Source organism: Mesoplodon mirus, assembly GCF_964341445.2.
Source record: "Mesoplodon mirus genome assembly, chromosome: 4".
NCBI classification, from domain to species: Eukaryota; Metazoa; Chordata; class Mammalia; order Artiodactyla; family Ziphiidae; genus Mesoplodon; species Mesoplodon mirus.
In genome coordinates, this window is record NC_138979.1 from 57,615,930 (window position 1) to 57,631,722 (window position 15,793).

At 37.9% G+C, this 15,793-nt stretch overlaps 1 protein-coding gene across 3 annotated transcripts in view; it reads left to right on the forward strand.

Moving 5' to 3' along the window:
* IQCH (IQ motif containing H) overlaps window positions 1-15,148 on the forward strand; it is a gene marked incomplete at both ends in the record, with an annotated part of 100,684 nt that extends 85,536 nt beyond the window's left edge. For all 3 annotated transcript variants that reach the window (XM_082617323.1, XM_082617324.1, XM_082617325.1), the window contains 3 exons: window positions 6,542-6,603; window positions 9,147-9,255; window positions 15,047-15,148. In XM_082617323.1, coding sequence (XP_082473449.1) covers window positions 6,542-6,603; window positions 9,147-9,255; window positions 15,047-15,148 — 273 coding nt within the window. The remainder of the gene's footprint in view (window positions 1-6,541; window positions 6,604-9,146; window positions 9,256-15,046) is intronic.
* Window positions 15,149-15,793: the final 645 nt, after the last annotated feature.

The following is a 15,793-nucleotide window of genomic DNA, read 5'->3' on the forward strand; positions in this document are numbered from 1 at the left end:
TCACATTAAATATAATTTATAGATAATGACAAAGAACTGAGCAATAACCAATTGATCAAATGTTTTGATTTGTAGATACTCTGTTCCATATTTATTAATTTTTGTTTTTCATACTTGAAAACAAATAGAATTTTTCAGGGTTCAAATATTGTTATAGGCCCTTGAAAAGCACATGGACCTTAGGCACAGGGCCAACAGTGAATAGGATGACCTGGCTGACACTTGGCAATCCCCACCACACTATAGGGCACTGTCAGGGTGCATAACGCCTTTTGATTAGACTGATTCATGCTGACTGCAAACACATAAAATGAAGCTCATATTCCCTTGCAAATTACATTAAAATTGATAAAATATAGAAAGAATGAAAAGGACAGATTGAACTGATTTATCTGAAAGTAATTATTACATCTGCTCAACATAATCTCTTTGGAATTAAATACAGTTGATCCTTGAACAATGCCAGAGTTAGGGGCACTGACCCTCCACATAATCGAAAATTCAAGTGTAACGCTATAGTTGGCCCTCTGTATCCACAGTTCGGCATCCAAGGATTCAACTAACAACAGATGTGTAGTAGTGTAGTATTTACTGTTGAAAAAAATTTGCAAATAAGTAGACCCATGCAATTCAAACCCATGTTGTTCAAGGGTCAACTGTAGTTTTTAGCCCTAAATTAATTAGACTTATATGTGCCAGAGGGTGGCTAAATCTAACTCTAGCTTTATCTGAATCAACTTATTTTATTTTCTTCTAAAATATAAAAGCAGAACAAGCTCTGTGAGTGGGCACATTTGGCAGGGAAAATGCCTGCTGAAAAGAAAACGGGCTCTATAACTTTCTATTGCCCCAGATTATTATTAGAGATATATTTCTTTGGCTGAAGGCTTTGTACTTGATTGAAGTTCTAGTACTCCTGGGAAAAGTAAAGCACCAAACTTTACAAGTTATTTACACCTTTGTGGCTCTGAGTTGATCAGATTCATTTCTAAGAACAAATTTTAGTACAGGAAACAGGCTACTAAGGCCCAGGGGAAACAGCGGATGGTGCAGAGGAAGGGGTTCCACTGAGGGTGAGAAGAATGAAGAAAGGGCAGAGGGGCACAGAAGAACTGACAGGCATATTTCGTAGACTCTGCCTCCAGGTCAACTGTGCTAAACAACGTATAAAGGATGAAAGATGAACTGGAAGAGAAAGAGAAATATAGATTGGGGGTGACAGAGTGATGGAACAATATGAAGAAGAAAAAGATAACAGAAGAAAATAGAGAGGATAAAATCCAGAGACTAGGGTGCTTCCCTGGTGGCGCAGTGGTTGAGAGTCTGCCTGCCGATGCAGGGGACACAGGTTCGTGCCCTGGTCTGGGAAGATCCCACATGCCGCGGAGCGGCTGGGCCCGTGAGCCATGGCCGCTGAGCCTGCGCGTCCGGAGCCTGTGCTCCGCAACGGGAGAGACCGCAACAGTGAGAGGCCCGCAAAAAAAAAAAAAAAGTCCAGAGACTGGAACAATCTATAAAAATAAGGTAGGAGGGGATAAACAGAAAGAAAAAGAGCAAATAATAAACAAAAGTACAAGAAGAGAGGAGAAATGGAATCATAAAAATCTGAGGTAAGAAGAAGGAAACATGTGACTACTTGGAAAATTTGGAAATTCTCTAACAACGTCCTTGCTCTATTTTTCCTAAGATGGATTCTCATCTTTTCAGACACTGGGGTCCCTCCCTTGTCAGAACTCTCCACTTGTTCTCTCCATTGCCTTTTCTTGGAGAGGCATTTACCAAGCACCTACTATACGCTGGCACTGAGCTAAGCACTATTACTTTATTATCTCTTTCATCTTCATATCTCTCCTGTAAGAAGTTGTTATTTCTACCATATCACAGTGAGGAATTTATGTTTAAAGAGTTTAAGCACTTTCCCCAGGTCACACAGCCAGGCATTTTATGAAATGCCTTAATCCATAATTGTCTGTAAAGTCAAATATGATTCTTTTTCTTACACCAGGGTATTCCCTATGCACCTTTTCCCCCTAAGGACTGTTTCCCACTAACAATGTATGTTTCTAAAATATTATTACCAATCCAGTCCAAGAATTCTGGGATCCATTTCAAATAAAATATTCCACCTAGGTAATTCTTGTGTATTCTTCAGCTGAAGAAGCACAAACTTCTCCATAACCCCCATGACTATCTCCACCTTACAAAAGAAAAAAAAGTTATGTCTAACAATTAAGTTCCCTGAAATTTTATTGCCTCTTTGGGTTATTCTGAGTCTAAAAAGAAGATCACTTACCCTAATTCCAGTGTTACCTATGCCACCTGCTTCCACTCTTGGTCAAATTTAATGTGGGTGGCTCTTTCCAGATAAAGAAGCAACGTTAACAATACATCAGTGTCATTGCTACCAAAAGAAGAATCCTCAAAGTCCTTATTCTCAACATTATGTTTTTCTTCCCATTACCATCATAGAATTTCACATGACGCTTCTTGTCCAAAATCTTAGGGGTAAAAGAGAGAAATGAGATCACCCTTTGAGTTTATTTTTCCTTGCTGAATATTGGAAGGACGCATTGCTGAGTTTGTAACCAACTTGGTGGGTCTCATTCTGGGTATTTCTGTAATGCTACAAAATACCCCCACTGATTTCCTAATGAGATGAACTTGTAATGAAAGCCATATGGAGAAAAGTGTCATGTTTACTGCCTGCGACAGTGTGGCAGGGCTGGTCTCGCACATACATAGGCAGTGTGCCATGATCCTAAATAGCTCCACAACCACCAGCAATCACTTCCTTGGGCCAAGGGATCACCGTGGTGGCAATCATTAAGGCTGTTCAAAATGTTCTGATTCTCCTCCTTCCAGGCACAAAACAGAATTGTACTTCCTCCACCCTCTCCCTGAAGTCAGGCGTGGCCATTTAACTTGTTTTGGCCAGTGAAATATGAACAGAAGTGATATATGCCCTTTTTATGCCTTTAAGAGCCACTCTATGAGTCTCCATAGCCTTTTTCCTGCCTTGGAAATCCTGGAAGAACACTGAGATGGAGCCTCCTTCAGCCCTGGGTGTACCTACAGGGACCAGAGATCCATGCCGACCCATGTGGGAAATGGAGTATGAGCAAGAGCCAACTTTTTTGCTACACTAACTAAGAATTGTTTGTTTTTTTAATGACTGCAGCATAACCTGATTGATTCAGAAATTAGTGTCAAGAAAAGGATGCTCCCCAAAAAGAAAACAAATATTATCACTTCAACATGTAATCAGTATAAAAATTAATAAGATACTTTACATTTATGTACTAAGTCTTTAAAAGCACAACTCAATTTCGATTACTAATGTTTCAAGTTCTCAGTAGCCCCATGTAGCTAGTGCCTACGACATTGGACAGCTCAGTAAAGGATGCAAGACAAGATCAACTAGTCAATAGCTCTCAGCCCTGGTGGCCCATTAGAATGGCATGAGTGAGGAGATTTTAAAAGTATAGATGTTCAGGCAGGGCTGGGATTAGTGTGAGGCAAGTGAGGCAGTTACCCAAAGCACCTCAGTAATAAAGATAAATAATATTGTTATGCAATGTTAAAAATCAAAATTAATGCAAGAAATCCATGATGAACAAAATATCAATATTTTAAATAAACATATACTGATGTTTTTCCTTTGCCTTAGGCTCCAATATGGCTTAGCCTGGCACCGTACCCAGGACCCACTCCAGACCAATTAAATCAGTATTTCTGGAGGTAGGGCCGAGGCATTAAATTTTTAAAGCACTCAGATGATTCTCATGTGCAGCCAGCATTGACCACAGTTCTAGTCCAATGTCTGTCTTAATGCCCAGATTTCCTGATAAAATGGGGAGTCAATGGGCAGTTGTAACTCTGGCATGTGGTATCTTTTACCAAATCCCCAAAATGTAGTTTTCTTTTCTGTACTTCTAATGATGAGGAGTTCACAGCTTCACCATTTCCACTATTGGACAACTCCAGTGTTAACTTTTATTTATTTGGAGAAGAACTGTTAAAAGGTAGTTTTCAAAAAAGGATAAAATCATGCCTCTCGTACAGATATAAAACTAAACACATGATAAAGATTTATTTAAGAGAGAAGAATTAAGCAGATGTTATAACCAGGATAAAAAAGAATCCAAAAAACCAGACAACTTTATAGATCATCACTACTGAAATGAATATGCAGATGGAGGCAAAACTGGTTTTTCCACAAGGAGAGCAGGAGAGGAAAATCAGTTGAACTTCTACCAGACTGGACAGAATTTGCTTGTCTCTCAGTCACCTACAACTTACAGAGTTGTAAAATATCTCCCATAGAATCAAGGTGTGATATAGACAGTGCGAAGTTTTCCTTTGAAGTACAAATTATTTTCCACACAACAAACTGCTTCCCTATATTTTTTTACCCATTGCTCTTAGAACAGTGGTTTTCAAATTTTGATGTGTGTGACAATCACCCAGGAAGTGAGCTAAAAGGCAGATTTCCAAAGAAAACAAAAGCAAAAACAAATGAATGGGACTTAATTAAACTTAAAAGCTTTTACACAGCAAAGGAAACCATTGACAAAACAAAAAGACCACCTACTGAGTGGGAGAAAATATTTGCAAGTGACATGACCAATAATGGGTTAATATCCAAAATATATAAACAGCTCATACAGTTCATCATTAAAAAAAAGAAACCTGATTAAAAATTGGGCAGAAGACCCGAACACACATTTTTCCAAAGAAGACATATAGATGGCCAACAAGCTCATGACAAGATGTTCAACATCATTAGTCATCAGAGAAATGCAAATCAAAACAACAAGATATTACCTCACATCTATCAGAATGGCTATCATCAAAAAGAGCACAAATAACAAATGTTGGTGAGGATGTGGAGAAAAGAGAACCCTCGTACACTGCTGGTAGGAATATAAATTGGTGCAGCCACTGTGGAAAATAGTATGGAGGTTTCTCAAAAAACTAAAAATAGAACTACCATATGATCCAGCAATCCCACTCCTGGGTATATATCCAAAGAAAACAAAAACACTAATTCAAAAAGATACATGCACCCCAATGTTCATAGCAGCATTATTTATAATTGCCAAGATATGGAAGCAACCTAAGTGCTCATCAACAGGTGAATGGATAAAGAAGATGCGGTATGTATGTATAATGGAATATAACTCGGCCATAAAAAAGAATGAAATTTTGCCATTTGCAACAACATGGATGCCCGTAGAGGTATTATGCTTAGTGAAATAAGTCAGACAGAGAAAGACAAATACTGTTTGTTATTACTTATATGTGGAATCTAAAAAATATAACAAACTAGTTAATACAAGAAGAAAGAAACAGACTCACAGATACAGAGAACAAACTAGTGGTTACCAGTGGGAAGAGGGAAGGCAGGAGGGACAAGACAGGAGTAGGGGATTAAGAAGTACAAACTACTATACATAAAATAAATAAGCTACAAGGATGTATTGTACAGTATAGGGAATATAGCCAATATTTTATAATAACTATAAATGGAGTATAACCTTTAAAAATTGTGAATCACTATGTTGTACACCTGAAACATATAATATTGTACATCAACTATACATCAATAAAAAAGATGGGGCTTCCCTGGTGGCGCAGTGGTTGACAGTCCACCTGCTGATGCAGGGGACATGGGTTCGTGCCCCAGTCCAGGAAGATCCCACATGCCGTGAAGCGGCTAGGCCCGTGAGCCATGGCCACTGAGCCTGAGCGTCCGGAGCCTGTGCTCCACAACGGGAGAGGCCACAACAGTGAGAGGCCTGCGTACGGCGAAAAAAAAAAAAAAAAGATGCAGTGTATATATGTAGAATGGAATATTACTCAGCCATGAGAAAGAAGGAAATCCTGCCATTTGTGACAACATAGATGGAACTTGACTGCATTATGCTAAGTGAGATAAGTCAGACAAGACAAAAATTGTATAATATCACTTATATGTGGAATCTAAAAAAGTCAAACTCATAGAAACAGAGAGTAGAATGGTGGTTACCAGGGCCCGGGGTGGGTGGGGGATTGGGAAGATGTTGGTCAAAGGGTACAAACTTGCAGTTAGAAGATGAATAGTTTCTGGGGATCTAATGAACAGCATAATGACTATAGTCAACAATATTACATTATATACTTCAAAATTAATATGAGACTAGATCTTAAATGTTCTCACCACAAAAATAAAATGATAAGTATGTGATGAGATAGAGGTCTTAGGTAAGCTACAGTGGTAATCATATTGCAATAAATAAATATATAAAATAACATGTATACCTTAAACTTATACAATGTTATAAATAAATTATAATCTCAATTTTACAAAAAACACTGTCCTAGAACATATCTATTCCATATTCTGGAGACATCTTTTCCAAATGTGCTTCTCACAGTATTTGCAATTACCTCTAGATTTCAGTTCAAATCAGCCTTATTGGTGGTCTTAGTGTAGTATGTTTTCTTTACTTTGTTTCCAACATAATATGCTATTTCTTTTCTTCCCATTCAAATTTTATAGGACAGACAAGGAACTATCTTTATATTATATGAACACCTGAAGAGAGACAAGTTGGGAATGTTGTGAGTATGAAGTGTGTCTATGAGATGTAATAAGCTAAGAAAATAGACTATAACAACCAACAAGAATGATGCTTCTCATGCATTTTAATCAGCATGCTGATTTATTGGTAGTCTATCTTGTTTTATTTAGATCTTTAAGTATTTCATAAATTGACTTTAGATGTGTCAGCAGGAGTTCATAAGTATAATTGATTAATTATCCAAAATTGATGGGTAAGGGGCTAGTTTTAACAACATATTACACTCAAACACATACACCTACAAGCACAGCAAATCTGACTGATGAGGAACCAGCTCAGATGTCCTGATTGCAGAAGGGCAGTTTTCATTCTGGCATGCTTAGAAAAATGCTCTGGTGACTTGGCAAGATGCTCCCCCAAAAGGCAGGGTCTGTCGTCCCTCTTCAGATCCAGTTCCGGCCCTGATGCAGTCTCCTCAAGATACATTTATGCTGAGAAGAGTCCTACTGCACCACTCAGGAGGCTTCTCTATGCTTCCCTGTTTCCTGCAGATCTCTCTACAGGTTATTCTGGAGAGCAAGCAAAGTTGTCTCCTCATCTAGGGCTCAGAACTTTAGAGCCACAACCTTGAATTGTGTCTTATTCATATCTTGGAATATGGTTATTTGGTACCTTTAAGTCATCCTGACTTATTGGGAAACTGTTTCTATCTTATATTCTTCTTCCTTTTAATATCTACAGAATATTGAAGAAGAAAAGATGGGCAACTATAAACTTTTCTTTGTGTTGCTTGATTTTCTCTGGAGTTATCAAGGAGAGGCTTTTCATGAGTTGGCTGGGCTTTGTTTGGCTTTATTGCAGTCAGGTCACATCAGGTGAGGGCTCCAAGAGGGGATGACCCTACAGACCAGAATTTTGTGGTTTGGCTTTACTGGGATAACTTCATACTGACTCCATTTGTACTGCCATATTTCTGGAAATAGTGGCATTTGAGTAGAAATTTCAAGGGAAAAATGAAGGAAATTCTAGAAATGAATTATTAATCGGGAACGGGACTTAGAGTCCATCTAGTTTCTTGATTCCCAGCCTGGGAACCATGGACCTGAGGAGGCTGAGGAGGGGTGGCGCGAGGGGCTTGAATCCATGTGTGGACCCAGCATCACACACACACACACATACACACACACACACACAATTTTTTTAAAGTATGGGTCTCAATCTTTAGTATATGTAAGAATCACCTTCGGGGACTTGGTGAAACTATACTTGGTGAAACTGCACAATCAAAGATTCTGATTTTGTTGATCTGGATGGGTCCCAGGAATTTGTTTGGAAAATCACCCAGGGTCTAATACATACTGACCCTGTGGCAATAAAATACAAATCACTGTTACAAATTAATGACTCTGAAGTTGCCTTTGGCTATTGTTTTTTCTATTAAAAGAAGAGATACTAATGTTCAGTAGCTAAAGGGGGTAGGGGTAGGTGGTCCTTGGATTTTGGGAATCTAACTCAAAAAGTTGGGAAGTACTTATCTAGTCCAATTCCTTCATTTCAGAGAAAAAGGAATGAAGACCCAGAGAGCTTAAATAACTTAAGTAACTTCCCCAAAGTCACATAGTCAGTGGCAGGACATAGAGTTCTGGTCTTCTGTCTTGGAGCCTGGGAAGCTATCTACTCCCGCCCTGACCCAAGGGAAAGCCCAATCAGGCTGGAAGGAAGCCATTCCACAAGTGTCTAAGCCTTAGACTCTAAGGTGACTTATTTTACAGTTAACAATTGGGAAAAGAAGTAATCCCAAAGTTCTTTGCAGCTGCCTTAAGAGGCAGCTTGTTCTTTAGGTTCACCCCCTCAGGATAGAACGATTTAAAAAAGTAATCCATTCATTTAATCTGTTTTTAACTTCGATTTTTTAAAAAGTTTGAAAAATAGCTAGAAAAATACCCTGGAGTTTTGTTTCCAAGTTAAAACTTGTTTCCAAGATCTAGTTGTTTGGGAATGTTCACTGACCATAGTTTAGTTCTACAGGATGGTTTGCAAGTTGTCTCTGAAACCTTCTTTAAATGTATGTTCAGCTTATAAAGACAGCTGTTCATGAATGGGGCATATTCTCCTCTGCACATAAATGGGGTGCATTCATAAGTAGCAGGAATCACTTGTATACATGAAATAGAAAACAAACTCTAGATGAAAGTCTCCAAAATACTGAGGTGCAAATGTCTCTGTAGGCAAGTAAATTGTTAGGCATGAATTTTACTCAGCAACAACTCTCTAAAACTAACAGTTTTTAAAATGAGCTAATACTAGTGTCCTAGCTCAGTGGTAGCCTTTTGCTAGGAATGACTGAACCTATTCCTACATTCTGCTAAGTTGATTAATAAAAAATATTTATTACACAAATCCTTTTTGTTGACAAGTTAAAATGGAGCCTCATCTTTCATATCTCCCTGAAGATTCCCACCTTGTGAGATTGAAAATACTCATTAAATTCCATCACCAGACAGGCACAAATGAGAGGGTGATTGTTTTTAAGCATGTGAGGGGAATCGTTGGTAAACTCATTTGTTTGGATATCATTAACAGAACAATCGGTGAGGATCTCCAGGGGGTCCTCATGACCTTTGCTCGCAATCTCTTCATCATCCATCAAGAAATATCAGCACCTAATATGCAAGGCGAGACCAATTTTAAGGTGAGGTGTTAATTAACTAACGATCCTGGTTAATTTCTATACAAGGGCTGAAAATACCTCATGCTGCATTGTAAACAAGTGCTAAACCATTTTTTTTCATTGTAAGCAGAACATATTTTACAATGTACAGGGTCAATATTGTAAGGTTCCCACTGAACCCATTAGTTAAACTTAATAGTTTGAAACTTTTTCTTTGAAATATAGTAGACTTGTTTTAACTTACTGCAATTTCCAAATGTAAGCTTACAAGGCTTTCTGATGTTGAAGGTGAAGTGTCACAATGGAGCCGAAACAGAGACTGTCACAACCAAAAATCCTGAATATAATCTACCTATATTTCAAATAATACAATGTCTGGCTAAGGATTCCTGGGAAGCCCAAATTTCTAGAGCCAGAGAAGTTCTGAGACGCCAGGAAGGACAATGTGTGTAGAGAGAAGAGGAAAACCTCACCATATACATAAGCCATCTGCTCCACCCCATTTCGCCAAAGTGGGACAGGTGTTTTTCATCGCTAACCTTTTGAAGCTTCCAAACGTCCCTTAAAGATGTTGGTTCTGGAAATCCAGTCATGTGTAATTGACCAGAAGTCTCCAAACTCTAGAAAACAGGAGCAAGATCTACACCAAAAGTTTTAAAAATACCAGCTGAACAGAGATGAACACTTGGTATTGTTCACCAGAGTCTGCATCTGGTTCCCAGTGTGAGCCTTCATCGTGTCTGAACGGATCAAGTAAGTCAAGGGACTCATCAGAAACCACATGCAGGGACTTCCCTGGTGCTCCAGTGGTTATGACCCCGCGCTTCCACTGCAGGCGGCGAGGGTTTGATCCCTGGTTGGGGATCTATCCCGAGTGTCCAAAATAAAAAAAAAAGAAGGAAAGAAGCAGGGAAGAAAGGAAGGAAGGAAGAAAGAACGAAAGAAAGAAAGAAAACCATATGTGATTTTTCTCTTAAATGGAAAGCCCAACAAAAGTTTGATAAAAATAAAAATTTTGAATACTCTTTTTCCTTGAGCTAGGGCCTGGTCCCTCTAGTAACAGTAATAATGATAATAATGCTTTGCTCTTCAATGTGATTTTATGTGTTGCATCAACTTTCACTGGTCCTAAAGGATCTATGCTCATCATTTATATTCTAAGTTCCTGCCAGCTAGCATCATTTCATCTGTTACTGTGATGTGCAAAATTCTGAGCCTATATGCACGTGATCAGTTATCTGTCCAAATACAGCTAATAGTCAGAATCAGATGGTGCTGTGGACTGAATTGTGTCCTCCCAAAAGTTCACATGTTGAACCCTTCATCCCCAATGTGATGATATATGAAGATGGGGACACTGGGAAGTTATAATGTCTAAATGAGGTCATAATGGTGGAATCCTCATGATGGGATTAATGCCCTCAAAGGAGACCAGAGAGCTTGTGCTCGTTCTGTCTCTGTCTCTCTCTCTCTCTCTGTTTCTCTCTCTCTGTGTCCCCCTCTCTCTGTCTCTCTCTCCCGACCATATGAGGATACAGCAAAAAGATGGCTGTCCACAAGCTGAGAAGACAGCTCTCACCAGGAACTGAATCAGCTAGCCTTAACCTCGAACTTCCAAGCCTCCAGAAATGTGAGATATAATTTTTTGTTGTTTAAGCCACTCTGTCTATGACATTTTGTTATAGCAGCCTGGGCAGACTAAAGCAGATGGTTTATCCCCCAAATCATGCATACTTAGTAGACTCTGAGCTTGGACTTGAGGTTGGCAGAGCCAACTACTGTTGACAAAATAAAGGCTATTTCTCTGCCCTTTGTCTGACTTTAAAAATCATCAAAAGTCAGATGTTCTTAAGTAGCTTTTAAATATCTCATGGTTTCTAGCCTTCTCATGTCATATAAATAAAATTGCTATCTTGACATTTTTTACTCTTGTTAGAAGGTCTAAATGTAAAAACTTTAAATCTCAACAAAATAGGAATAATTTTTTTAAAAACGTGAAAAGTGGACTAGATTCATTTTGGGTAGTATTTTCTGTCTACTCTCCTAACAACAGTCGAATAAGAATTTTCAGTTTGTAAACAAGGATTTACCAGCAAAGTAAAGTCAAATAAAAATGGAAGGTGATGCAGAAAAAGCATTTAACAAAATCTAACACCCTTTCTTGATAAAAACACTCAAACAAACTAGGAATAAAGGTAACTTCCTCAACCTGATAAGGGCATCTAGGAAAAACCCACAGCTAACATCATAAGTTAATGGTGCAAGACTGAAAACTTCTCCCCTAAGATCAGGAGCAAGACAAGGATGTTAGCTCTCACCATTTCTATTCATCATTGTACTGGAGGTTCTAGCTAGGGCAGTTAGGCAAGAAAAAGAAATAAAAGGTGCCCAGACTGGAAAGAAATAAAATTATCTCTATTCACAGATGACATGATCTTATATATAGAAATCCTAAAGAACCCCGAAACAATCTATTAGAGCTAATAAACAAATTCAGCAAGGTTGTAAGAACCAACATCAATATACAGAACTCAATTGTATCTCTATACGTTAGCAATGAACAATCCAAAGATAATTTTAAATCAATTTTTTTTAAAAATCAAAAAAATAAAATACTTAGAAATAAGTTTAGCAGAAGAGTACAAGACCTGTCCACTGAAAACTACAAAACAGCATAAAAAAAGGAGACCTAAATAAGTGGAAAGACATTCCATGGTTTATGGAATAGAAGACTTAGCATTGCTAAAATGATAGTTCTCTCCAAATTGATCCACAGATTCATTGCAATTCCTATCAAAATCCCAGCTGGATTTATTGCAGAAATTGACAAGATAATCCTAGAATTCATGTGGAAATGCGAGAGATTCAGAATAGTCAAAATAATTTTGAAAAAGAAGAACAAAGTTAGAGGGCCTCTCAATTTAAAAAACTTACTACAAAGCTACAGTAATCAAGACTGTATGGGGACTCCCCTGGTGGTGCAGTGGTTAAGAATCCGCCTGCCAATGCAGGGGACACGGGTTCAATCCCTGGTCCAGGAAGATCCCACATGCTGCAGAGCAACTAAGCCCATGCGCCACAACTACTGAGCCTGTGCTCTAGAGCCTGCGAGCCACAACTATTGAGCCCGTGTGCTACAACTGCTGAAGCCCACGTGCCTGGAGCCCATGCTCCGCAACAAGAGAAGCCCCCACTCACTGCAACTACAGAAAAGCCAGTGCGCAGCAACGAAGACCCAACGCAGCCAAAAAAATTAAAATTATTTTTAAAAAAAGACTGTGTGGTACTGTCACAAGAATAGATATATAGACTATATAGATCAATGGAATAGAATTGAGAGTCCAGAAACAAAACTTCACTTTTACAGTCAACTGATTTTCAACAAGTGCCAAGCCCATTCAATGAGAAAAGAAAAGACTTTTTGACAAATGGTGCTGGGACAAATGGATATCGACATACAAATGAATGGAGCTGTACCTCTCTACTCCACAGCATATACAAAAATTAAGGAAAACTGGATCAAAGACTTAAATGTAAGAGCTAAAACTATTAAACTCTTAGAAGAAAACAGGCATAAATCTTCATAACCTTGTGGTTAGCAATGGTTTCTTAGATATGATACGTTAAGTGCAATCAACCAATGTAAAAATAGCAAGTTGGATTCCATCAAAATTGAATACTTCTGTGTGAACCAAAGGACACTCAAGAAAGTGAAAAGACAACTTACAGAATGGGAGGAAACATTTGCAAATCATAAATCTGATAAGTCTCTAGTGTCCACGGTATATAAAGTACACTTACAATTCAACAATAGAAAGACAAATAACCCAATTAAAAAGTGAACAAAGGACTTGAACAGACAGTTTTCAAAGAAGATATGTAAATACACAATAATCACATGAAGAAATGCTCAACATCATTAGTTATTAGGGAAATGCAAATCAAAACAGCAAGGTACTATTTCACACTTAAGATGGCTAGAATCAAAAAGACAGACAATAACAAGCTTGACAAGGATATGGTGAAACTGGAACCCTCACATATTGCTGACAGGAATGTAAAATGGTGTCACGGTCATGTATAATTTCATATTTCCTCAAAAAGTTAAACAATAGGGATTTCCCTGGTGGTCCAATGGTAAAGAATCCATCTTCCAATACAGGGTACGTGGGTTCGATCCCTGGTCAGGGAACTAAGATCCCACATGCCCATGGGGCAACTAAGCCCACGTGCCACAACTATTGAGCTCTCGTGCCTCAGTGAGAGAGGCCATGTGCCGCAAACTACAGAACCCACATGCCACAACTAGAGAGAGAAAACCTGCACACCACAACTAGAAAGAAGCCCGCACACCGCAACTAGAGAGAAACCCGAGCAGACCACGTGCCTCAACGAAAAGATCCTCCATGCCTCAACAAAGATCCTGTGTGCCACAACTAAGACCCGATGTAGCCAAAAAAAAATAAGGAAAATAAATAAATAAAATAAAATAAAAAAATTTTAAGTTAAACATAAAATTGCCACATAGGGAATTCCCTGGTGGTCCAGTGGTTAGGACTCCATGCTTTCACTGCCGAGGGCCCTGGTTCAATCCCTGGTTGGGGAACTAAGATCCCACAAGCCACCATGCAGTGCCACCAAAAAAAAAAAAAAAAAGACTCAGCAATTCCATACCTAGTTATATACCCAAGAGTACTGAAAATATATGTTCATATAAAAACTTGTATATTAATGTTCATAGAAGCATTACTCATAATAGCCAAAAAGTAGAAACAACCCAAATTCCCATCAACTAATAAATGGGTGAATTCCATCATATTAAATGAATAATATTTCATACATTGGAATACATAGGTGTAAATCTTCATGACCTTGTGGTTAGCAATGGTTTCTTAGATATAATACCTAAAGTGCAAGCAACCAAAGTAAAAATAGATAATAGATACAATGAAATATTATTCAGCCATAAAAAGGAAATTAAGTTCTGATCCATGCTACAACATGGATGAACCTTGAAAACATTATGCTAAAACACAAAGGCCACAGATTGTATGATTCCATTTACGTGAAATGTCCAGAGTAGGCAAATCCTTAGAGACAGAAAATAGATTAGAGGTTGCCGGGAGCTAGGAGAGGTGGAAAATGGAGAGTGGCAGCTAGTGGGTATAGAGTTTCTACTTGGGGTGATGAAAATGTTCTGGATCAACATAGTAGTGATGGCTGCTTATGAATATACTAAAAACCACTGAATTATATAGTTTAAAAGGGTAACTTTTATGGTATGTGAATTCTACCTCAATAAAAAATAACTAACTAGAATAAAATGGAAAGGTGCCAATTTTTCTCCCAAAAACCAATGGAAATAAATGCTCCCATCAGCCAACTAGCCCTCATTCTAGAGTGACTAGACCAGTGCATCTCAAATTATCTGCAGTGAAGGACCTGTTTGTTTTGTTTTTTTCTGACTTATCATGCATCAATACTTTTGTAAAATACAACAAAAAATGAATTACTAGAAAAATGAAATGAAAAAATTGAAGACATAAAATAGAAGCCCATTTTTTCATTATTAGATTTAATAGACATAAAAATTTCTATAAAGGTTTCCAAGTTCTTACCCTCAATTTTTTTTACCCTTTCATTAAGACTGATAATCAACAATCTGTAGATGGGTGTTGGTTAGTGGAACACACTTTAAGCAGAACTGGTCTAAACCACACTGAACTCCAAAAAGGAGCTAATGTTTGAGGGGCTGGGTGGAAGACTTGAAAGAGGTCTTTAAGTAACAAGTATTATTTTTACTGTTCTACAGACCGCCATTGATGACATTGAAGCCATTCTAGGAGTAACAGAGGAAAACAAATTGAGATTTGAAGAAAACCTAGAGTCCAAAGATGATAAAAAACCTCTCTGAACCTGATAAATGAATGGTCCTGGAATACATTACTGATTTTGGATTCCAATCTAGAGCCAAAAAAGGGGCAACGTTCATTTTGCTATTAGGAATAAAAGGAAGGGAAAGTTACTTTGCTTTGTTTGCTGGGAGGTGTATCAGAACAGATTGTAATGTAATGCTCTTTTAAAAAAATTGTTTATTAAGGGATCTTATTTTACTTATTAAACCAAAACCTGTTTGTGTTATCAGTTCAGAGCATTAAACAATCTCTTCCTCTTCCCAGACTCAGGAAGAAATAATCTATCAGGAAAGTTACAAGTCTTACTAACATCACTTCTGCATCTACCTCTTTATAAACTTCAGGATTATAAACATTTTATAAAGTTTTCTCCTCTTGTTTCTGATAGTAATTTGTCTTCGGCATTTAAAAAATTGAATAAAGGTTTAATCATCACTATTTGGCAAAATGCAAATGTCTTTTTTTCCCAAGAAAATTACATTTATACGGATTTTTAAAGTGACCCTTTATCATTCATTGTATTTTTATTGTATCAAGCCACTATTGTCTGTTGTTGCCATTTTTCAAAAAGTAAGGTAAGCCAACATCTAGTTAAATAAAGCAACAGAATGTATCTAGGTGGCAGTATCTGCTCTCAGTTTAAG